At 44.0% G+C, this 23,214-nt stretch overlaps 1 protein-coding gene across 17 annotated transcripts in view; it reads right to left on the reverse strand.

Annotated features, from left to right (window-relative positions):
• GARNL3 (GTPase activating Rap/RanGAP domain like 3) overlaps positions 1 to 23,214 on the reverse strand; it is a 146,920-nt gene that overhangs the window by 20,759 nt on the left and 102,947 nt on the right. For all 17 annotated transcript variants that reach the window (XR_011999842.1, XM_072748539.1, XM_026009327.2 and 14 more), the window contains 11 exons: positions 21,456 to 21,564; positions 19,719 to 19,764; positions 18,774 to 18,880; positions 15,614 to 15,729; positions 13,666 to 13,770; positions 12,498 to 12,572; positions 8,978 to 9,089; positions 4,145 to 4,243; positions 3,688 to 3,804; positions 2,945 to 3,120; positions 1,282 to 1,440 (listed from right to left, as the gene is read on the reverse strand). Coding sequence is in view for 16 of the 17 variants with exons in the window: in XM_072748539.1 (XP_072604640.1) it covers positions 1,282 to 1,440; positions 2,945 to 3,120; positions 3,688 to 3,804; positions 4,145 to 4,243; positions 8,978 to 9,089; positions 12,498 to 12,572; positions 13,666 to 13,770; positions 15,614 to 15,729; positions 18,774 to 18,880; positions 19,719 to 19,764; positions 21,456 to 21,564 (1,221 nt within the window). In the remaining variant the exon portion in view is untranslated. The remainder of the gene's footprint in view (positions 1 to 1,281; positions 1,441 to 2,944; positions 3,121 to 3,687; positions 3,805 to 4,144; positions 4,244 to 8,977; positions 9,090 to 12,497; positions 12,573 to 13,665; positions 13,771 to 15,613; positions 15,730 to 18,773; positions 18,881 to 19,718; positions 19,765 to 21,455; positions 21,565 to 23,214) is intronic.

A 23,214-nucleotide genomic window follows, 5' to 3' on the forward strand; every position in this document is an offset into this window, starting at 1 on the left:
GGAGGATCATTCAAAAAATTCCAAAGCCCATGCCACACCGAAGACCAGCAAGATCTCTGGGGGTGGGACACAGTGGCAGTAGTTTCTAAAGCTCCTCAGATGACTCCAGTTGCAGACAAGTTTGGACATCACCAAATATGTGTGTATATATATATGAGAAACAACAGATGATCTGTGATTGATAACTGTTGAAGACAAGGTCTCCTAATTATATTTAGATTTTCCTTTTTTTAAAAAAAATTTTCTGTTTCTTAAAATCTCTCATTTGGTATTAAGCCTTCTTAACACAGTAATTAGCAATTTTTTATGACTATTTGGGTAGGGCATGCCCTAATACAAGTTTCTTGTAAAGCACAATCAGAATTCTGCAGTCTTCTGGGCCTAGCTGAACAGGACTGGTGTAAGTCTGTATGTTTGGAAGTCTTTATCAGGAACCATGCTTTCTATGGGGGCAATATCCCCATTCTGTGGGGTCCCTGGTACCCAAGCCGGGGTGCCGGCTCAGACTGCACAAACCTCAAGTGGCTCCAGTGTTATCAGGCCTTGCCCTGCTTTGCAGTGATAAATGGCTGAAGAGCTCTTCCATCTGCCGTGTCAGCATGCAGCAGCTCCAGTGACAGGCTGCTGGGTCTCAGGCTGGTGAGCTTGCCCACTGCCCCCGAGGGGCACCAATGTTCAGACCCCATCCCATCATCTTTAGCATCTTTAGCAAGGAGTGCAGCTGCAGATGAGCCCCTGATTTCTTGCAAATCCTGGACATCCCTGCGCTCCATCCCTGTACTCTGTGCAGCTCAGGCCAGAGGGAGATACTCCTTCTCTCTCCTCCTAGTGTCCCATCCCTTCCTCCATTACTAGGGGGCCTTTTTGGGGATGGACCCAGTGGGTGTGCCCACTCCAGCCACCCAGGCCCCAAGCTGTGAGTTGGGCCAGGGAGAGGATGAGGCCCTTCTGGAGTGAATGACTATACAAATGTTCTCATTTCTTTAGTTACTCAGATTGAGTTTTTCGACCCTTCACTTCTCCTCTACGAGGAAGGACCAAATGGCAGGGGAGGTCTGAAAAAGCTGAACGAGGTGATAGGGAAATTAGATTAGATGGAATCATTTTGATCTACAAGGTGACTCCATGGGGTGTAGCCTGAACAGGATATCACAGGTTACTGCTGTGGTAAACTATACGTGATTTTAAAGAAATCCTCATTATAGCACCATGGCAAGGTTAGAAGATGCATTCCTGGTGGTCTTGGATCCTCCCCCCACCCCCCACTGCCTGTCAACTCACTCTGCTGGCCTCCACATGGTGCAGCCGGAAGGCCTCCCCCGTGCTCTCATTAACCACATCGAACTGGTGTCGGTAAGCCACACAGATGAGATTGTCACTCTCTTCAGTTGGCCCATCGACTAAAGTCATCACCGCGGGAGAGTCGGACAGACAGATCTCCTGTGTGGTTGATGATGACAGGAGAGAAGGGGTCAGACGCCAAGCAGCCATTTTCATATCAACCCCTAACCCTGGCCCTCCGCCTGCCCACTCCCATCCAGTAGAGGGTCGCCCCACAAGGCTCCTCCAGAGCCCTTTGCCAGCAGGGAAGGTGGAGACAGGGGAAAAGGGGGCGGGGATTGTGCCAGACACCCCCCCCCCCACCACCACCTGTCCTCAAAACCCACACCTGGCCAAACCAATTCAACAGCATGATCCATATTAGCCCTCAGATAGTCTGGCCCTGTCCTGTGATTTGATGATAATAATCAAATGACAGCTGCTAACCTTGTTGAACACTTAACACAGTGCCAGGTACTGTCCTCCCGGATCCTTATGAGATAGGTAAGGCTATTATTCTATTTTACAGATAAGGAGATTGAGGCCTCAAAGGTTACGTGACTTGCCTATATTCACATAGTTTATATGTGGCAGAGCCAATATTTGTGCCCAGGAAATCTGATTTCCGAGCTGATACTCCACAGAAATATACATGCTGTACATAAATAGTCATTAAGATGGCTAATTACAGTATTTAGGAGACTAACACCTAATTAGAGCAAAATTTTAACTTGTTTAAAAGTTAAAGACAGTTATGGCTGTCTGTCCCTCAAAACTGGGTATCAGCAGAAATTGATACACATAATTCAAGAGGCTTTAACTCTGGTAAAAATAATTGCTCAGCTCACCTACAGGTGAAGTGAGCCTTAGGAGCCAAATGTGTGACACGGCTCATACCTATGTACTAAAGTTTTTAAAAAGCAGTAAGAGATGGTAAGAGCAAGAATGGGCAATCATGGAGGCTTCCCTCACAAGGTTCCACCCTTAGTGGATCTGCAAATCCTACTGGCTAGGGCAGGCAAGGCAGCCTCCTCCAGCTCTCCAGCCACCAAAGCCATCATCATCTGTTGCTGGGATCCTGCATTGGCCTCTTAGTGGTCTCCTCCTTCCTGCTCATGGACGGCCCGCCCCCCCATGCTCTCCTCTGTCCAGGAGCCAGAAAGATCTTTTCAAAACATGCCACTTCTCTGCTTCAAACCTCCCAGTGGCTGCCCCCTCTCACTCAGAGTCAAAGCCAAAATCCTAGCAATGGCCTCCAGGTCTCTCCGACCTCTCTGTCTTGTCCCCTCAGCTCCAGCCGTTGTGGCCTCTTGACTATGCCTTGAACAGGGCCTCAGGTTCTTGACTGGCTGCTCCTTCTGCCTGGAGCACCCTTTCCCAGCTCCCCTCCTCACCTACTCCCATACTTTCCTTGCATCTCTGCTCAAAGGCCAATTTTCAGGGAGAGCTTCTGGGGAATCCTTTCTATAGTCCTCTGGGGAAACTGAGGCAGCAGTCGAGGGTTTCCCCAGCTGGGTACTGACCTGTGAGACAAGCTTAGTGGGTGATAGACCCTGGGAGGAACCAGAGAGTCGGCTTCTGGACACCTTGGCTGGGAGAGAAGGGATCTGGAGAGCGGACCTACCCTGATATACTGGAATTCCTCCACAGGTGACTCCGACAGGGGACACAACAGGGAGATGCTGGCAACCCCACCCAGCTTGTTGTGTTTCCTCGTGATCAAGAGCAATTTATTCCGGATGGCGACGACTATCCTCAGCTCCCTGCTGTGGTGAGTGTTAATGGCGTACAGGTGGCAGCCTGGGAAGGGATATAGATGATGCTGAGCACGTGACAGAAGCCTGGAGATGCCCAGGCCTCGACAACGTGGCAACACCTACGGACTCTGGAAATTAAGCATAACCCAGGGATAGTACCTGAAAATGTTCCAGCCACCAGGCAAACAGAGTTGTGGAATACGAGTTAGTTTGAGTTTCAGGAAAATTAAGGAAGCCATATTCCTTGTATTCCAGAGTTTGTGGTCTTAGTTTCAGGCCCACGACACCATATGAATTAAAGTGACAATGAGCAGAGTTCCAGGAACCAGAGGCTAAAAGTCCCTCTTCGCTGATTTGCAAACAGAACTCAACTTACCTTCAAAACTTGTCATGCAAGGCCTAGACTTTTCTCTAGCCCTCCATTGTTGGGCTACCTTTCAGGCTTCTCTTAGGGAAACATTGACGCTACCTGGATGCTGCCTCCGAGCAAAAACCAAACCAATAAAATCAAATTCCCACGCATTTTTATTTCCAGTGAAATCTGGACAGTCTGAGAAAAAAAAAAAAAAGAATTGAACAGAACCCACCAAAATATGTAGACTCCAGTCACCTTTTGTTTTCTCCAGCTTGTTGTCCCTGCAATCACATTTGCTCTTCACAGGCTGTTTGCCCTCGATGGCCTTGTGCACAGCGCTGAGCCTGAAGACAAAGAGGCGGGCGTCTTTCCCTGGTGAGATAAAGAAGGTGCAGGAGGAGATGGGTGGGAAGACCCCAAGAGTGGATTGTGCAGGAATGCTACAGAACTATGAGTTGAGGTGTTCTAGAACTGGGAGGAAACCCCACACCACCTTTACCGAACATTGCCCTGAAGGATGTGCCCCCCTTCTCCTTGACTGTCCCCCCCCTTCAGAGAACAAAGGGCCACCTGGTGATGCTGAGCACTGGCCACCCACGAGCCAGTAGCTGGCACAACCCAAGCAGTCAGACCACTGTGACCCTCACAGCCATAGAAGGCTACACACTTCCCATCCCCTTCCAGAGGACACCACCGGGAAGGGGACTATCACCTTTGTCTGCTCTGAGGATCAGAAGGTCCAGGGTCTCAAGCACATGCATCTGCTTCACTGGCAGGGTTTTGTCAAACACGGGCACTGATGGAAGGTCATCTGGAAGAGGAGACAAGGTTACAAGGACTATACCCAGCCCATGATTTCAGAACCTATAAAACGTGCCTGTGAGTGGTCCTGGACTCCGGTTCTCTCTAGGCAAGGGAAGTCAGCTTCTAGAATGTTTGTGAGTTTAAACACATTCTCTCAGCTCAAGGAGAAGGACTGACATTCCTTCCTCTATATTGAAAGCAGAGCAGTGGGGCCTAAAACTATATTCTTCTCTTCAGTGCTCATCAAAGAAAAGGCAGCATCTCTCCATCCCAGTTTTTACTGGTGTTGTACTAAAGGACTAAACAGCCAGTTTTTTTTTTTTAACAGCCAGTTTAATTATGCATTTCTCTTATGTATTTTCTTTCTCTTATGTATTTTCTTATATTTATGTAATGTTTGAAATTACATCACTTAGCTTATTCTGCATCTCTCTCCAGAAAGCAAAGTTAAAATTTCCTTTTGTACTTAAATACGAACACACCCTATTCCCTATGTCCATATCAACAAGAGTTTACTGATACATTTTTAGTTTTTCTCCATAGAGGAGAATCTCCTTTTTAGACAAAAATTAAAGAGAAATGACTAAGTTGCCCAAATAACAGAAAAACACTAATTGTAATGGCAACGTTCAGGAAGAGGTCAGGCAAGTGGCTGATCAAAGACACTGCAATGATATGTAGGGTTTGTTTTTAAGCTTACTGGGAACTTAAATTGCTAGCAAATATCTTGTTTTTGGGGGTTCCTAGGATAGAGAGGGCCAAAAGAAATATTAAAGCTCTTTCATGAGCAAAGGGTCTGTTCTGAGCTTGATGTAGAATCAGCACAAGGCAAAGAGGTCCTGGGACGGTGTAGACATTTCAGGCTGGATAAGTGGCTTATTCTTTATTGATATACTTTATCTGAATTTAGGTCTTCCAGTGCTCTGTTGTGAGTCTGGGTTTGTTTGGTTTTTTTTGGTAGCAATTTAGGTTCATGGGTCCCTGAGGGTCTTAGATTTTCTAGAAATCTGTCTGTTTGGGAGTTCATTCTTCCCTGTTTGGTGCCCAGGAGAGAGCAGAGCTTTCGTTGTTGGGATGGGGTTCATAATGGCTTCTGGGAGCGGTAGGGGGGCCTCTCCTGCTCCTTGCAGGCCAGTAGGGGCTCTGGATTTGTCCAAGCACAGAGCCTGTTAAGCTTTTATTAGACAGAGAGCTTGCTCCAGCTCCCCTACATTATCGCAGCAAATGTAAATTCTATGATAGCCCATCGAACCACTTTCCTTCCCCCTCTACCCCAGGCCTTCATAAAAGTAACTGAATCTCAGGTACTGTGCTTCTGCTGGGGGCAGACCTGAGTTTTCAAAACACAGAATGATCAGTCCAATACCCACCATCATATCTGACTAAATAACTATGGTTATCCCATTTTTAAAAGTATTTATTTGAGAAAGAGAGAGGGAGTGTGTGTGCACACTAATGGGAGGAGGGGCAGAGGGAGAGAGAGAGAGAAAGCAGACTTCATGCTGAGCAGGCAGCCCAACACAGGGCTTGATCTCATGACCCTGAGATCATGGACCTAAGCTGGAACCAACAGTCGGATACTTAACTGACTGAGCCACCCAGGAACCCCGGTTATTTCATTTTGTAAACAGCAGCTAACGTACATGGAGGGCATCCTGCATGCCAGGCCTCAGTGCTAAGTGCTTCACATGTTATTCACTGAAATGCACCAATGACCCTCTTAGGTAGGAACTTCTAATATTCCCATTTAACAGACGAGGACCTGGGGCTCAGAATTGCTAATAACCTGTCCAGGGCCACATCTTAAACATGTGAAACCCAGGTCTGTATGGGGACAAAGCCTGTACTCTTAGCCTATAAGCAGCACCGCATTCCCGTGGACCGAGGGGCCAGCACACAAGCAACAGTACTGTAAGGAATTCATAAACAACAGAAGCGCTTCATTTGACATTTAAGACAGAGGGATACTGTGTAGCAGCCCACCTGTGTACAGAATAAATTAGCATTTATTCTCCATCAAATCTTTCTCAGGTGGCTGAACAGGTTTATTCGTAGCACAGACAGGGGGAGGAAGCAAGGATCTGAGAAAGTGACACGTGCCTTAATGACTCTTCTGTAGCAATGTTTTCCTTCTTGTAATCTTTTTATGAAGCAGTGATTTTTTTAGAGCTCGCTTTTCTATTACTGCAAACCTGAAACAAATGGTTGTGGCATCTTTTAACAACATTCAGTCTCCCTTCAAAGTAGCTTTTGCTACACTTAGAAAATAAAGGACCTTGAGTTTTAATAATGACCTTGGCATAAGCAGACTCTCAAGGGGGTAGGTCTAATGAAATTAAGCAGACACTAATGGGATAGAGTGGAACCTGGCCTTAAAGGAAATGGAGAGATTCACTCATAGAAATGATTCATAATGTGATTAAGTATCGACAAGAGAAAGGTAAACAAAGAAATAACAAGAACATTAAGACTTGACAGCATAGGGAGGAATACAAAGAAAGCCTTAAGGGTTATTCTCTTCTTACAAAAGCAAAAAGGGTAGCTGTGCTGCATATCCAGGGAGTGAAAACAATAATACGAGAAATAAATCTGAGCTCCTGATGGGTGTATATGGCTACCATCTGTGTAAGACCACTTCCCTCAAGTTGGAAGAAAAGAATTTCCTGGCACATCACAGGAATCCTTATATTTAATACCTCCATTAAGTTTTGTATCCAAAAAGATGAACATTTCAGAAGGGGATGTGGAAATCTTGGTTTGGATTTTACATTTTAAAAAACAGAAGCAACTCAAATAGAATGTTGTTGCTGTGGTTTTTGTTGTTTTTGTTTTGTTGTTGCTGTGGTTTTCAGGCAAGCCTTACAAGTAGCCCTTATAAAGCATATTTTCTCCTTCCTAAAAAGAACAAACAGGTAGAATATAACTTTCTTTCGATCAACACATTTCTCATAATTACTTGCCCAGGACTGTATTTTGGAAACCTGTGTTAAGGTAAAGACAGTAACATTGGTAGAGTTTAATAAAATGTAGCTGGCTTAGTGGAAAGAGTGCTGGACTAGGAATCACCTCTGGGTTCCAGTTCCAGATGTGCCAGTAACCAGCTGTGTGATCCTGGGCAAGTCACATCGTTTCTTCATGTATAAAACGAGGACATGAGACTGAACATCTAAAGTCTGTTGTTTTTTAAAGTAAGTTATTTTATTTTGTTGCACCTCTGATAAAAATCTATGGATTTTGTTACCTTTTTAGCATGTTCACAGGGATAGATGTCAGAAATACAGTAACTGTTTACTAAATTATTGCTACGTGCCAGACACTGACCTAAGCACTTCACATGGGTATTTTAACCTCCACAATCCCTTCCTGGAGTTTTGATCATCATTCCCATTTTGTTTATTTTATTAACTTTCATTATTGGAAACTAGTTTTCAGCTGCTTAAGAAATTCCCCCCACTTCAGAGAAATCTGCAGTGCACAGAGGTTAAGTTGTCTTTAAGATCACAAAGATTCTCTAATTGTTTGGTGGTTTCTAAAATTAAATATTTAATTTAAATTCTCAGCTTATAAATTTTAGATGATCTGCCTTTTAGTAAATGAGTAAATTAATTATATATACAATTATATGTTGTGCGTGTATATATATAAAACATACATTGAAACATACATTTAAAGTAACAAATGAAGTCAGAAATAAGTCCATTATAAAGTCTGGGTTTCTTTTTTCCCCACAGAAGGCATCTACTTCCCCTTCCCAAGGGCCCAGCACATAGCCAGTACTTAGGAAACGTACTGACAGGGTCATAGGAGGGAGTGAAGGTCGTGAGTGAAGGCCAAGGATGGGAAGATGTAGCCATTTTAGGCCATTATGTCACTCTCAGTGGCAGTGTTCAGGAATCTCATAGAATATCAGTACCTGAGACTGGGCAGCCTGCTTCTGTGTTGCGGAGGGTGTGCCCTTGGGAGGACACTGCCTCTATGCCTATGGCTCCCTCTGAAGCCCCAGGAGATGACATGCTACTGGTGTTTAGCCCCTTTAACATTCACTGGGAGTCTGGAAAAATCCAAAGGGGCCTCCTGCTGGAAGGCACCACCCAGTCCTTTAGTCTAAATGAAATCTCTATCTGAAGTAAAACTCTCTCTACAGCATTCTCCCCAAGGGTATGTCCCACTGGTGGCGGATCTGCAGTGACAGGAACTGACCGCCTCCCCAGTTGCATCTCGTTGTCAAAAAGTTTGATTTTATATAAATATGAAATCTGTCTTCCTGTCGAATCTTGCTATTTCTATAGCTAACAAAATTGGTTTATCTAAGATTCTCATTATTTATTTTGGACACCAAATACTTTTTGAATCAGAAACCTTAAAAAAAAAAAAAAAGAGCTTTGAGAGAGGGCATGTCCCTGAGATAGGAGCTCCAAATAACAAGAGCGTTCTTGTTGATTTAAGGTAAAATATTAGAATCATGATAAGTATTGGCCAAAAGGAGATTCTTTTGCAGGTCATTTTGATGTCCACAGGCTAACCAGATTTGGGGAAGGCATGAACTTGTCATGCACGACTCACTCTCCAGCTTGCTTGTGCATATCCTGAAAAGAAGGGGTTAATTTTGTAAGGAAAGGAAACTGCTAACCTCATTGGTGATGACACCTTTATCTACAGGGAATTGACTGGCAGTCACCCATCTCAGAAGTCCTACAAGTTACACAGACAAAGACATTTGAAGGAGCAGCTACTCACTAACCATCCACTAGCAAGACGCCAGCATCAGTGGAAACCAGCAGGGCCTGGCCCCAGGGATCCGCACACACAGCTTCGTGGGGGAAATTACTGCAGAAACACTGGGGCTCCCAGGGCTGCAAGACAGCAGAAGCATTGGAAAATAAATTTACCAGAAGGAATGTTCCAGGGTCCCTCGGATGGAAATGTATTGGTACACTGCTTGAGACCACAGCCCAGGTACCTGCTGAACCCAGGGAGCTAAATAGGCTCTGCACTCAGTTACCTTTCTTATCTTATTTTATTTTTTATTTTTTTATTCATAGAGACAGAGAGAGAGAGAGGCAGAGACACAGGCAGAGGGAGAAGCAGGCATCATACAGAGAGCCTGTCGTGGGACTCGATCCAGGGTCTCCAGGATCACACCCTGGGCTGCAGGCGGCGCTAAACCGCTGAGCCACCGGGGCTGCCCACCTTTCTTATCTTTTAAAAAAATATTTTAAGTCGTCTCTATACCCAATGTGGGGCTCAAACTCACAACCCTGAGACTGAGTCGCATGCTCCACCGACTAAGCTAGCTGGACACTCATCAGTTACCTTTCTTAAATGTCTCCTTTCAAAACATGTGCAGTAGGGAAGGAGGGAAGTCACATGTTTCTGGCACCATGAGCTGTCTCCATATGTAATAATCTTCCTTGGGGACAATTGAAGCATTGGTAACCTCTTCTAAGCAAACATTTTCCTTAATACCTGAAGTTGAACCAATTGCTCCCTATTTTTTGGAGCATTCACATGAACTGATAGGAAGACTCATATAATTCTACAAAAGAAGTCAGATTTCTATGCTGCTGATTCAATAAAATGATTAAGTTATACACAGTGCAAGAAGTTGATGTTGCCTTAATGTGAAAATTGCTGGTTGACCCAGTTAGGGCTACAAAATCTTAAAGGAAAAAACAACACATTTGTAAGAATATGGAAAGTGCTGCCTGAAACCCACTCACGTTCCCCACATGACGTATTCATACCGTGTAAACTCTTCCCCTTTGTCTCATGCTTGGTTACAACATCAGGGTGAGGCCTCCCTTACAGCTGCTCCAGAACTGCATGGGGATGCCTGGAGCCAACGGGCTTGGCCTCAAAGGACAAAGAGGTTTTTGGAGCTTCTCAAGGACAGGTGAAAGTTTTACATTTGCCCGTTTACTCTCAATCCCACACCCCTTGGGGATGGTACAAGCCTCCGTGTGTGCACGTTGGGGTGTGTGTATGTGTGCATGTACTGGGTGAGCACATGTGTGCATACTGAAAGTAGAAGTGGTGGTGGTGAGGTCACCTTCAAAGACGTCATTTAGGATGAGAGTAAATACTGTGTGTATTACTGCTCTTAGAAAAGTACACTGTCCTTTAAGAAACTCACAAGTCTCAAACTGAATCTTCTAATTGCTAAGATGAGGCTCAGGCCCTTCTGAAAGATCACACAAAGAATGTGAAGACATTTTACAACCTGGAAAGGTCTACACAAGTGCAGGCCATTAATTGGAATGGTATTTCCCTAAGAAGATGTCTGGAAATTCTGACTTTGTGACTTTGAGCAGGAGGACATGAAAAGCAAAGCCACTATAAATGCCAACTGGGAGAGAGACACAGATGTCTGGGCATTTGGTAACACCAAGACATAAAAACCAACTCTTAATGACAAAATGTTCTCTGAGCAGAGAACACAAATTTAAAATACTTATGCTGAATAGTGGTTCTTAACCCAGAAGATTTAAGGGTCCTAGAGGATCCATAGAGAGCTTAAGGAGGTGTGTGTGTAACCCTGAAATTAGATTCAAAATGTTGTGTACATGTGCCATCTGTACATTTCAGTGGCCTAGTGTGTGTGTGTGTGTGTGTGTGTGTGTGTGTGTGTGTGTGTGTGAGGGGTGTGTCCACTGCTTTCGTGGGTTCTCAAAGGGGCAGGGGACTCCAGGTAGCCTGAGGACATCATGTATGAAATGTCAGTATACTTAGACCTGATCCCACAGGGGGTCTCCACTCTAAGGACTGATGGTATTTGTCATTGTGCTGGACTCCCTTCTGCCACTTGGGGGGCTTGGTGCAGACTCTGCAGGGCAAGAACGTGGCCTAAGTGCAGGACTCCTTGCTGGATCCTCTAAGAACATTAACACAGCTTATGAACTGATGGATGCCAAAAAGGGTGACAAAGCCTCTTCTTTGGAAATAAAATGCTCTGGGGAGCAGCATGTGGGACTCTGGCCTCTGTGGAGCCAACTGCACTGAAGTCCACAAGGGCCTCTAGGGCAGTGTTTCTCCAAGGAAGGTCTGTGGCTCACTAGTAGGTTATGAACTGATAGAACAAATGGAAGTTCTTTCTTTGCTGTTTCACCACTGAACAAGTTATATTTCCACAGACTTTCATTTTTACATATGCCTAGGAAGTTCTTATCAAGAAGGTCACTAAATCTTGCTGGAATTTGGTATTTATAGAGCTCTTGGGAACACTGTGAATTTCACCATTCATACAAACAAGCCGATAGTGGGAATTAATGCAACCTTTGGAAAAGATACTTTGCCATCAATCTGGTCTTATTGGTTGTGGTTTTCTAGCATTAATTGTATTTTGAGCTCACTGTTCCCCTGAAACCAGACTTTAAAGTGTGTAGGTTCTATAATTCAGATACAAAGCATTTATACCTTTATAGTAAATGCATTTGTAATTCTTTTTGCTTTTATAATGGACACTTCTCTAGTAATGCACTGTCTGTGGGTTTGTTCCATTTAACTAACTTATATATATTTGGAACACAGACATAATGAGGTAGATTTGTTTTATAATAAAAAATCATGCAAATAGTAAGTTCCTATGCAACTAGTTTATTGTTTGCTCTTCTCTTGTTGATTACCACCTATTTTTTTCTCCAAGAAAAGTGGAAACAAAACTAGATACACAGCCCACAGAATTTCTGGGGTGACTGAATGAACTACAGATTAAGCAGTGGTTTCCCAACTGTGGTCCTCTGACCAGTGGCATCAGCCTTGCCTGGTAACTTGTTAGACATACAGATTCTCTGGGCTCACCCCAGACTTATGAATCAGAAATTCAAAAGGGGGTGATTGTAGTATATACAAAAGCTTGGGAAACATGGCCCTAGAGCTTTGCTGAGTGCATCCGGGCACCCCATGAGATCTTGTTAGAAATGCACAATCTTGACTACTCCCTAGAGCTATTGAATCAGAACATGCATTTGGTCAAGATGTCCAGGCCATGAATATGCACACAAGGCTGGAGGAGCACCCCTCAGCCCCATCTGCCTGACCAGGCCCAGTCCAGCAGCTCTGCTTCACTTAAGCATGCAAAGGCACACACATGGTATGGAAATTGGGGCTCTCACTAGATGCTGCTCAACTTTATCTGGGGCTTCCCCTGGGGACTCTGCAGCAGACAAGCTTGTCTTCCTCCTGTCCCACAAATCTCTAAGAATTGCAATAACTTCACTGATGACAAAGGACATTCATAAGGGAACCTGAGAGTATCAACTCACCTCTTTTTTACAGATCCCTGAAGCCACCAAGCTTGATGGAGCATCTCCTCTCACAATGGATTTCAGTTTTAGTGCCTTACAGAACAGAGATCTCTCTTAAAGTTTGTTATCAGACAGGAAAATAAGAGCAGGTTCAACAGTTGTGATTTGCAAGAAGTTTTAAATAAAACAGGAGTAATTTTAGACTAAAGTTTTAGGTTCCCACACTTCCCTCTCACTGCAGCCAAGGAATGCAGCCAGCTGAATACGGTGAAGCCCTAATGACAATGTCCTAGCCCAAATGACCCCAAATGCCTATCATTTCAACTAATTGATATCTCAGTGCAGTGATTCCTACCCCAGGAAATGGAAAACTTGATGAGGCGAAATCTCTGAAAGCAGAGTCAGAGTGCCTTTAAATAAAGGACCCACATGGGAGAGCTCCTGTCACAATGTACCTGTTAGGGGCAAAGTTACTTTTGCCCTGAAGCTTTCCTAGGTCACCCTGCTTTGTTCTCTCCTTTGGGTCAGAACCTTTAGCTGCAGCTGACAGCTCTCCTCCTCCTCTGTGTTGTGACAAGGGATCAGGATAGAAAGCTGTGTCACCTCCCAGAACTGAGACATATGGACGTCACGTGGGAGTGACACAAAGTGGCAATGATTTCCTCCAAAATCTGGAATAAGATGCTAAGTGGGAGCCTCCTAACTATGAGGATTGCTTCCAGCCAGCGGAGTGGGAACTCAGGTCCACAGGGACGCCAACCTTCTGCACTTATTGCTGCCAGGGAGGAGGAGGAGGAGGAGTTCAACATGCTTTTCCTATGTGGGCTTCTCACTCTTCAGAAAGTCCCCAGGAGGCAGGCAAATGGTATGTGCTCCCTTGACAAGAGGGAGCCCAGCCTGGGCCTTGTGGTCTCTTGCTTCGAGGTAGTGGCACTCCCTCTTCTGCAGAAGGCTTTGCTCCCACTCATACCCATAGAGAACCATGTCTATGTGGTTATCAAAAATCTTTTTTTTGGGGGGGGGGTTTATCAAAAATCTTAATCGTGGTTTCCACAGTAATCCTGAGTGAAATTATAGAGCTCCCACAGGAGTACACAGGCATGAAATTCTTTGCAGGCAGGCCATCTGGTGTGCATGGGGCTCATGACTGCACATCTTGCCAAAGAGGTTTCAGAATAAAACCCACCTGCCCTATTCTAACAAACTCTGCCTGGCGGGCCTCCTCTTTCTTCCGTGCGGACTTGGGTGATTCTGGTAAGACGTCACTAAAAGATCGTCTATTAAGCATGTTCTGAAAAAGAAAAACAAGTTACGAATTCCAAAAATCGTTGTCAAGTCTCATCCTTTGGCTTCTCCTTAACTAAATACAGACCTCTTTGTCCAAATGTTATTTCACTCCCACTTACTCCATAAGCATTTACGGAACATCACTTAAATGCTGGGGTCTGTGCTAGATGCTAGGGGTAGAAGACCAACAGGTGGAGAGCCAGTGCTGCATAATAGCTGAGAGCACAGCCTTTGAAATCAAGCACACCAGCAGCTCCAGGGCTTACTAGCTTCCAACAGTGTGATAGGGCCACACTATCACACAGCTCCAGGGATGCTGTTCTCCTAGAGTGACACCCTGGTACAAGGCAGGTGGAAGTCTATGTGAATGGTACCCCTGGAGCTGTGCAACTCTGTGGCCCTCTTGGTAACTTAGGACAAGTGTGTTAATTTCAGAGTTTCAGCATCTTTATGTGGCTAATACCTGTCTCCTAGGCATGTTATGAAGGCTACATGAGGAAGTGCGTGTAAGGTGCTGGGCACAGTGCTTAGGCACATACTCCATAAATGTTTGTTCTCTTCCAGCATATAGTCAGAGAATGGGAATGCTCATTCAGGCAGCAAGTACTGACTGTGCACCCACTAGTCTGGCAGATGTGGGGAGTGTGATACACAGTCTCTGACCTTATTGGGCACAGTCTAATGGGGGAGACAGAACTGAGGGACTGATACATGATTGGCACATGGGAGAATGAAGGGGAAGTACATACAGTATCTGAGAGCATCTAACAGGGGGACATGGCTTCAACTGGGGGTTGGGGGAAAGCTGGCCTCAGGCATCCATGCTTCAGCTGGGACATGAGGGGGGCATGGTGTCCTCACCTTGGAACCCTCTCTGCACCTCTACCTGACTTTAGGGGGGGAAAAAAGGAATCGACAGATTAGTGATTATGGCTTGCTCATTAGCATCTTGGGGTTAGTTTGGCCTAATCCCTGTGAGTAGCTAGGGTATACTGGCCAGCCAGAAGTCAAGGGGTGCCTATAAAATGGTGGTGGTCACTGTACCCAAGGGAAAGGACCACACAAGCAGCAGCTCACCTTGATATTCTTCGTCTCCCCACATAAGCACCTGAAGCCCAATGTCTCATTTATTTACAAGCATCACTGGCAGTGTGTTTTGCTGCAGTTTATGAATGCAAGGAGTCTACAGGAATCTCCCCAATTATTCTGTACTTCCTGTTAAAGGCAGGAAATACTTCTGAACAGCAATGCTTTTATGTGCATAGTGAGTCCATGCACCTGGTGATCTCACACCAAGTACAGAGGTCTCTGAGGAACATGGGTGGCGCTGGGTCTCATCAGTGTGGACATACCATCAGCCTAGGGATTGTCTGGCACAAAGCAAATTTACAGTAAATGTAAATGCTTATCTCAGTGCCTGTAGATGGAGCTAGCCAGTCAATCTCCAGAAATCCTTAAAAAGCTCCTGGTCTCTCTCCAAAATCCCCACTCTTGTCTGTCCACCAGCTCTATGGCACTGGTAATGTTGAGTAGTACCACCAAGGACAGTCACCCCAAAAAAGCACCCTCCAATGCTCCAGAAATTACTGACTGACACCATGGTGCCAAGCCTGCACCTCCATTTCCACAGGCCTATGATCTCTGAAAATCACTTTCCTGTGTATGGACATTTAACACTCTCTTGTGGTAACAATGAAAGAACAAATGTCAGCCACGTGGCCACAGTCTGGTGTTGACAGCAAGGATCGAGACAACTCCTTCGCCATTTGAACTGGGACTCATTGCTAGGACTTGTGTTCTCAACTCAAACCCATGAGAAGGAAAGAAGACCATGGACCCAGGGTTACCTTATGCAAGTCTGGCATCAAATCCTGGTATAAAGACCGAATCAACATATCCAGAGTACGTCGACGTTTCTGGGCAAATGTTGGGGTTTCCAAAGTGGCTTTTTCACCATTAATTACTAAAATAAATCAAGTTATAAAGGGAGTTACAAAAATTAACATGCTATTGAAGAATGTCCTTCTCAAAGAAACTCCTCAAAATGAATGCCACCCACTTTCCCAATACTGGTATTACCATTGGCGCTACCCTTCCTTCAAGGAAGAATGCTTAAAACTTCTCTAAATTTCTCTATACAAATCCATAGTCCATAGGTATGTCTGTCTTCCTTTTCCTGTTGGACTGCAAGCTTCCTGAGCAGAGGGTATATCTAATTACTTGAAGACCTAGTACCCACCAGACATGCCCTTATCTACTCTTTCTCCCTTCCCTTCCCTTCCCTTCCCTTCCCTTCCCTTCCCTTCCCCTTTCCCCTTCCCCTTTTCCCTTCCCTTTCCTTTCCTTCCACCCATCCACCTAAACACATCCCTAACACATGGGCCAAAACACCAAGATGCCCGTCAACAGGATCAAATATATATTCACTACATTTTGTTAAGAAAAATAACAATTGCCTAACAGAGTACTGGGATTCTTACTCTAATGGAAGTTTCTTCTGGAAAAAAAAAAAAAAAAACAAAAACTGGTGGTTAGTGTATTATAGACACTGCAGACTAAGAGTCAGTAAAGTGGAACATCCAGTTCCACATCAGAGCACAGAATAGGAAATGTGCAATAAGGGGGTTTGGAGCTTGAAGTCAAGACAGTTATGGGTTTGAACCCCAGCTATGCTGCCATATTCTTAAGTAAATTATTTAGCTTCTCGGGGCCTTATTTTTCTACTCTGTAAAACGGATGTAGCCATACTTCCTTATAGGGTCATTGTAAGAATTTAAATGATATAATACATATAAAGAGTTGACATGATAGTAGGCATATCAAACTGAATAAATATTAACTGTTATTTTTCTCATTGGAAGGGCCAAAGGATGGAGTGTTCACAGACTGAAAAATGAAGTTCTTGGGCCCATGCACCTCCTGGATAGGATCTGAGCGCTGGGGGCAAGCTGGGCTTGTTTGTGCCAAGACATCTCTTAAGGAATTTACACTGCATATGTTGTTTTTTTTTTTTAAGTTTTTAAACCCAAACTTAAAAACTTTATTTGAGAGAGACAGCATGAACAGGGGAGAGAGAGGAATAGGCTCCCTGCTGGGGAGAGCCAATGCTTTGGTGCTCAATCCCAGGACCCTGAGATCATGACCTGAGCTGAAGGCAGACACTTAACCAACTGACCCATCCAGATGCCCCTAATCTGCATATGTTTAAAAGACATGCCCACTATTTACTGTAATCCTGTGACTGGGAATTTTTTGTTTGAGAATATTACTCAACCATTAGAAACGACAAATACCCACCATTTGCTTTGATGTGGATGGAACTGGAGGGTGTTATGCTGAATAAAATAAATCAATTGGAAAAGGACAGACATTATATGGCCTCATTCATTTGGGGAATATAAAAATTAGTGAAAGGGAATAAAGGGAAAGGAGAGAGGATGAGTGAAAATATCAATGAGAGTGACAAAACATGAGGGACACCTAACTCTGGGAAACGAACAAGGAGTAGTGGAAGGGGAGGTGGGCGGGGGGTTGGGGTGACAGGGTGATGAGCACTGAGGGGGGCACTTAGCAGGATGAGCACTGGGTGTTATGCTAAATGTTGGCAAATTGAACTCCAATAAAAAAAAAAAAAGAGTATTTTTTCCTTCGTACTCCAGAAAAAAAAAATCCATTTTAAATGACCTGTTTCAGCCAAATAAGGGGGAAAAGTAAGAAATTTTGTCAAAATGCCACTTCCTGTTATCTTGGAGTTTCCCACCTGGCCTTCTTCCTCTCTCCTGCTTCATTGACTTTGAATTCAGAGACTTCAGATCCCTTGGCTTCTACCTTTTCTCTCAGTCCATCAACCCCTCCCGGTCCTTCCTGCCTCCACAATCCATTCTTTCAATAACCCCCTTCACAGCCCAGAGCCTGAGTTCTTCCACTGTATTGACTGCATGTCTTCAATTATAGATCAAGCATTTGCTTCATTCCACCCAAGTGTCCAAGGGGGCTGCTCAGTCACTCTGTTGACTGGCTCCATTTGAATCAGCAGATACACCAATAATCTGGGTTCTTAGGTTGCTGAGTCATCTCTGATCATTATTCAAGGGCTCCATGCCTGCAGTGGCCCCATCCCTGCTATAGGCACTCTGCAAAGATGGCTTACCTCCTACCCCCTGCTTCCAACAGCCTCCACATTTCTAGCTGCTGAACCCATTCTCTGCTGCTGACTCTTTGTTTCAGGTCTGTCTCTTGCTCTCTATCTGATCTTCTGGACTAGAAACACATGGACCCCCATTTTAAGACTCAGGCAAGTTCATATATAATTCAGATTTCTGTCTTTGTTTGGAATATCTGGCAGCACTGGGCACATGCTCCTGAGTGGAGTTTGCAAGCTCAACTTGCAGCTATAATAACCAAGGGCTATTCTGGAGAAGGATGAGCTCTTGTGGTTAAGATGGGGGCTCAGGGTCAGGTATTTGGGTATTACTGGTGGAGCTGAAATGTATACTCACCAGCTAGTGAAGCCTGGATGGTCAGGTTCTAAACATATCATATCCATATTCTGTCAGTCTGTCTTCTCCCCTCTCCACTCCTCACACATATACACACTCGCTAACAACTCCCCTTTCCCTAAGTACATACCCACATAACCATCCTTTATCCTGCCTGCTTCCCACTCTCTGACAAAGACACAGATACACACATAGCCAGAGATTCAGAAATGGCTATATCAGAACCCTGGGCAGCAAGGCACATTTGAGGCCCCCTATACTGTGAGCAAGGGAGTGCAGATAAACTTCAAGGCAGGTGGACAGCATGGTAGATACAGATTAGGACACAGGAGAAGATCTATATAACACTACCAGAAAACTGAATGTTTCACATGAAGAATTAACAGAATGTGGAATGGGACCAATGCTTAAACAATGAGATTTCTCTTATACAGCATCCTCAGAGAACCTGAAGAAATGTATTCTGATGAAGAACAAGTTGCAAAAAAAATTCAAAATAGAAACTTACACTTCACTAGCAAAAAGTCCCTGAATTCCTGGTGGTCTGTAAACACCGGTGGGGATGGCAAGGGGGGGCCAAAGAGTGGTACACTTTCTTCTGAAAATATTTTCAGCCTATATAAAGAACATTTCAGAATTATTTGTTTTTTCTTCAAAGACTGCTATGATCTTACATTCGTTCAGTTGCCTATGTGGTATGTCAAGAATAGTCATTCCATAGAAGGAGTGCTGTCTCTGAGCTGCCAGAGGTTTAGCCACTGTGCAGCTCTCCCATGTGCTTTAGGGAAGAGGTCAAGCCTTCCTGCATCCTTAGTGGTCCAACCTACCAAGCTGTTGGCAAGGTCAAGAACACTAGGAATAATAGCAAAGGCCACCATTGAGTATCCCATGCATACGAGGCAGCATACTTGGTATTTTAAGACATAGCATCAACCAATTCTCATCAACCTGCCAAGGTAGTAGCATTATATTCTGTGCTACAGATGCAGCCTGTGACTCTGAGAAGATAAACACTTTTTTTCAAAACCACAAAGTTAATAAGTGATAGACCTGAGATTCCACCCAAATCTATTTAGGTCAAAGTTCACACTTTTTTCACAACATCATGATATCCTTTTAACAGATTAATTTTTGAGGACAGAGGGATAAGTGGACCAGGACATAGCTTAGGAAATGGGGTACTCTGGTCAAGATCAAACATACCAAATTTGTGCCCATTTTAGAGTATAATAAAATTCCAAACTCACCCTGAACCTTGGGTTTATTATATACAGCAAAACTATATGGAACAAGCTTTTCCCAAAGATGATGGCCTTGAAGAAAGTTCTGGTGGGTGAGGACACTTGTATCATATCAATCACCAATTTATGTATCAAGAGTCATCAAAAGAGTGCCAAATTAACAAGTAAACATGAGAATTAGAACAAGCAACCAAGAGAAAGTCATCACCTACCTGTAATTGTCATTTTGTTGATCATACCTCACTAAGGCAAAAATATCTGTGGTGATGGTTAAGGAAATTAATCAACAACTCCAATGCTCACTGTCAATAGCTTATGCCTTGAAATCTCTTATGCAGAATCATCCTAGACCTGTACTTTTGGCTCACTCGTAGGTTGAGATGGTGCCTTGACTTCTTTAAAAGAGACAGCTCAAGAAGACATAAGGTCAACCTCTGTGTGCTCATCCTTTGGGGAAAGAGTTTAGTCTCTCGATCCATCAGAAAAGCAATATAAATATATCTATTATGCAACTAAGCAGCCAACAAAACAAAAAGATCAATTCTTTTGCTTGGAAATAGAAAACATCCCAATACGAAACTAGACATACATTTCCTCTCACCCATTTTGAAAATAAAAGCAATTTAAATGTTTCCACTACACACCTTCCTTCTCCTTCTGGCTTTGATAGACAAACCAAAACAAACCAATGCAGTTGATGGCAACCTCTCAGCAGAATCTACTTGGCTTGTGTCAGGTGTGTTGAATCTAAAATGGTACCATACCATGGTTAGCTCTCTTTTTTCTAGTCCTCCTCCACCCCTGCCAGCTCCCACCCTCAGCTACCCACTGCAAGGGCTAAAAGGCCATCAGTCCCTCAAAGTGTTTCCATTCCTGGACTCAAAGGAAAGATTCTGCATTAACTTTCTGCTGTCCCTTTCCAGAAATAAATGTGTCAAGGCCCAAATCTAAAAGTTACAACCAAAGGAAATTCTAAAAATAATGACTGCCTCTTGGTTACTTAAAGAGCCACCTGCTTTGCCTCCCTGCACGGTACCTGGAGAAAACTTCTGTTTTACAAGAAGAAAAGGGGAAAGAGCTACCCTAAATCCCAGGGAATGGAGAAATAGATCACTTAATGAGCAAGGATGCGAGCAAAAACAATTATTATTCAAGTGTAGGTACATACATGTTTTCTCCCTGCTCTCATGGAAGAAATCTGGCCATTCCCCACTTTTAAAAACTTGCATGCTATATTGTTAGGTTACAATGAATAAGCCAAAGCATGCAAAGCAATATACCTCCAGGTGTGACAGGTCACAATGGTCCTGTCTCTCAACATTTTTTACTGGAGTCTGCAGGGAACATGAACAGCTAGACCAGAGTTTATTCTGAAAATGCCTATTAGCTGCCTTTTATCTACAATATACAACCTGTAGAGGTACCACCTTTGGGACTCACTGTTGTGGCCCATGATCCAAAGCAACAGGGCCATGATGGCATCTGTTGGGTGGCCAACCTCCTGGCCTGTGCCTGTCTGAGCTGAGCTTGGACATTACAGAGAATTTCAGCAGGTCTCTTCCAGCAGTATGAGCTAAACAGGGATTCGAAGAAGCAGAGGGAAAAGTGAATAAAAATATGATTAATTCCATCATTTCTTAAATTTCAAGCAGTAATGCAGTAGCGATCACCAGGGTTTAGAATCAACAAAGAAGCATTACCTGAGGAAAGGAAAGATATTCTAGAAGCTAAGAATTCTCTGGGAATGAATCGATCTATTATTCCAATGGATGGAGAAAGATGAGGGCAGAAAACCCCAAGGGGAAAACCCAGAGTAGTGGCTCTAAAAATCTGGTGATGAAAAACAACCACGACAAGCAAGTCAACTGTCAGGTTTGTTTTGAGGGTCACTTTAGTCTCATGAGGCTGACCAATAGCTTGCTAAACTTGTTCACAAAGGTCCAGGATACGTGTAAAGTGGGAGCGGATCATGGAAGGCTTAAAGGCAGGAGAAGGCTCCTCTCCCTCCTGGAACACAATGGTGACGATGTCATTTCCAATGTGGCGCTTCCTCTCCACCTGGATGGAAGCATAAGTAACATCACCAAGGAGGGCACCCATACACGGCAGATTCACAAGGTTCAAAACACTAATGTAATGTGTCAAACCACAATGATCACAGAACCCCGCACTTCCGCCATCTTTGACTTTTTGCCTCCCGTGTTCTTCCAGTCCAGCCTCCAGGCTCTCCTATACATCTCCTCTGCTCCCTGCCCAATGCAGATCTGCATCTCCTCTTGTCTCCCCTTCTGTGGCAGCCTCCTAACTAGCTTCCTTGCCTCCAACATCTTGATTTTGCTGCTCTGATTGTGTCCACGTTTGCTTCTACTTCGTCTCCCTAGACCAGCATTCAAGGCCCTCAGACAAGAAGCAGTACATCAGAATTTCCTGGGGGTGGGGCTCAAACATGTAGATATTTATAAATGCCTTAGCTAGTTCTGAAAGATGTACCTGATGAGGAAAATGGGCTTACTTAATCTGACCTCAGCTGATCTTTCAAAATGATCTCTTAGATCTATTGTAAGCAAATTTTCTTCTGTAAAGGGCCAGGTAGTAAATATTTTCAGCTTTGTAGATCATGTTGTCGGTTTACAATCAATGGCTCTGCTGTTGTAGTATAAAAGCTGCTATAGGCGACACATAAATGGGTAGGCATGGCTGGTGTTCCAATAACACTTTATTTAACAAAATAGTCAGTATATGAGATTTAGCCCATGCTCCATTGTTTGCCAACCCCATCCTAGACCTTTGCTTAATTGTCCAAACAGAATGATTCATTGTTTGTGGATCTCCAGTGTTTCCTGTTCTACACTGTAAGCTCCTGGAGAACAGGATCCCTGTTGGATTCATATTATTGTTCCCTTTTTGCAAATGCAGAAATGAAGGCTTAGAGAGTTCTAATAATTTAAATTCAACTTAATTCAGTAAGTCATTATTTTGGCATTGATTTCTTGGCTGTGACATGGAAAGCACACTCAACAAAAGGAAAAAAATGAGATAAATTGGACTACATCAAGATTGAAAGCTTTTGCGCATTAAAGGATACCACCGACAAAAGGCAGCCCAATATTTGCAAACTGTATATCTGATAAGGGATTATATCCAGAATATATAAAGAACTCCTGCAACTCAACAAGTCAAATAACTTGATTAAAAAATGGGCACAGGAGTTGAATAAACATTTCTCCAAAGGTTATGTGATAAACACATGAGAAGATGCTCCATATCGCTGATCAAAACCACAATGAGCTGCCACTTCACACCCATTAGGAGAACTATTCCAAAACAAAACAAAACAAAACAAAACAAAACAAAACAAAACAAAACACACCAACCCCCCCCCCCCCCCCCCAGTAATAATAACAAGTGCTGTTGGGGATGTGGAGAAAGTAAAACCCTGGAGCACTGCTGGTAGGAATACAGAATGGGGCAGCTGCTGTGGAGAGTCGCATGCTGGCTCTCCAAACACTAAAACATGGGATTACCACATGACCCAGAGATTCCTCTGAGATAAGAAAGGCTGCAGGAGAGTAAGGCTTCAGTCCTGGACATGTTAGATTTGAGGCATATCTTCCAGGAGGGTATTGAGAAGAAGGCTGCACAGCTGAGTCTGGACTTCTGCAGGGAGGTCTGGCTGGACATGTGAATTTGGGTGTTGCTGGCATATAA

Source organism: Vulpes vulpes, chromosome 2, assembly GCF_048418805.1.
Source record: "Vulpes vulpes isolate BD-2025 chromosome 2, VulVul3, whole genome shotgun sequence".
Classification (NCBI taxonomy): Eukaryota; Metazoa; Chordata; class Mammalia; order Carnivora; family Canidae; genus Vulpes; species Vulpes vulpes.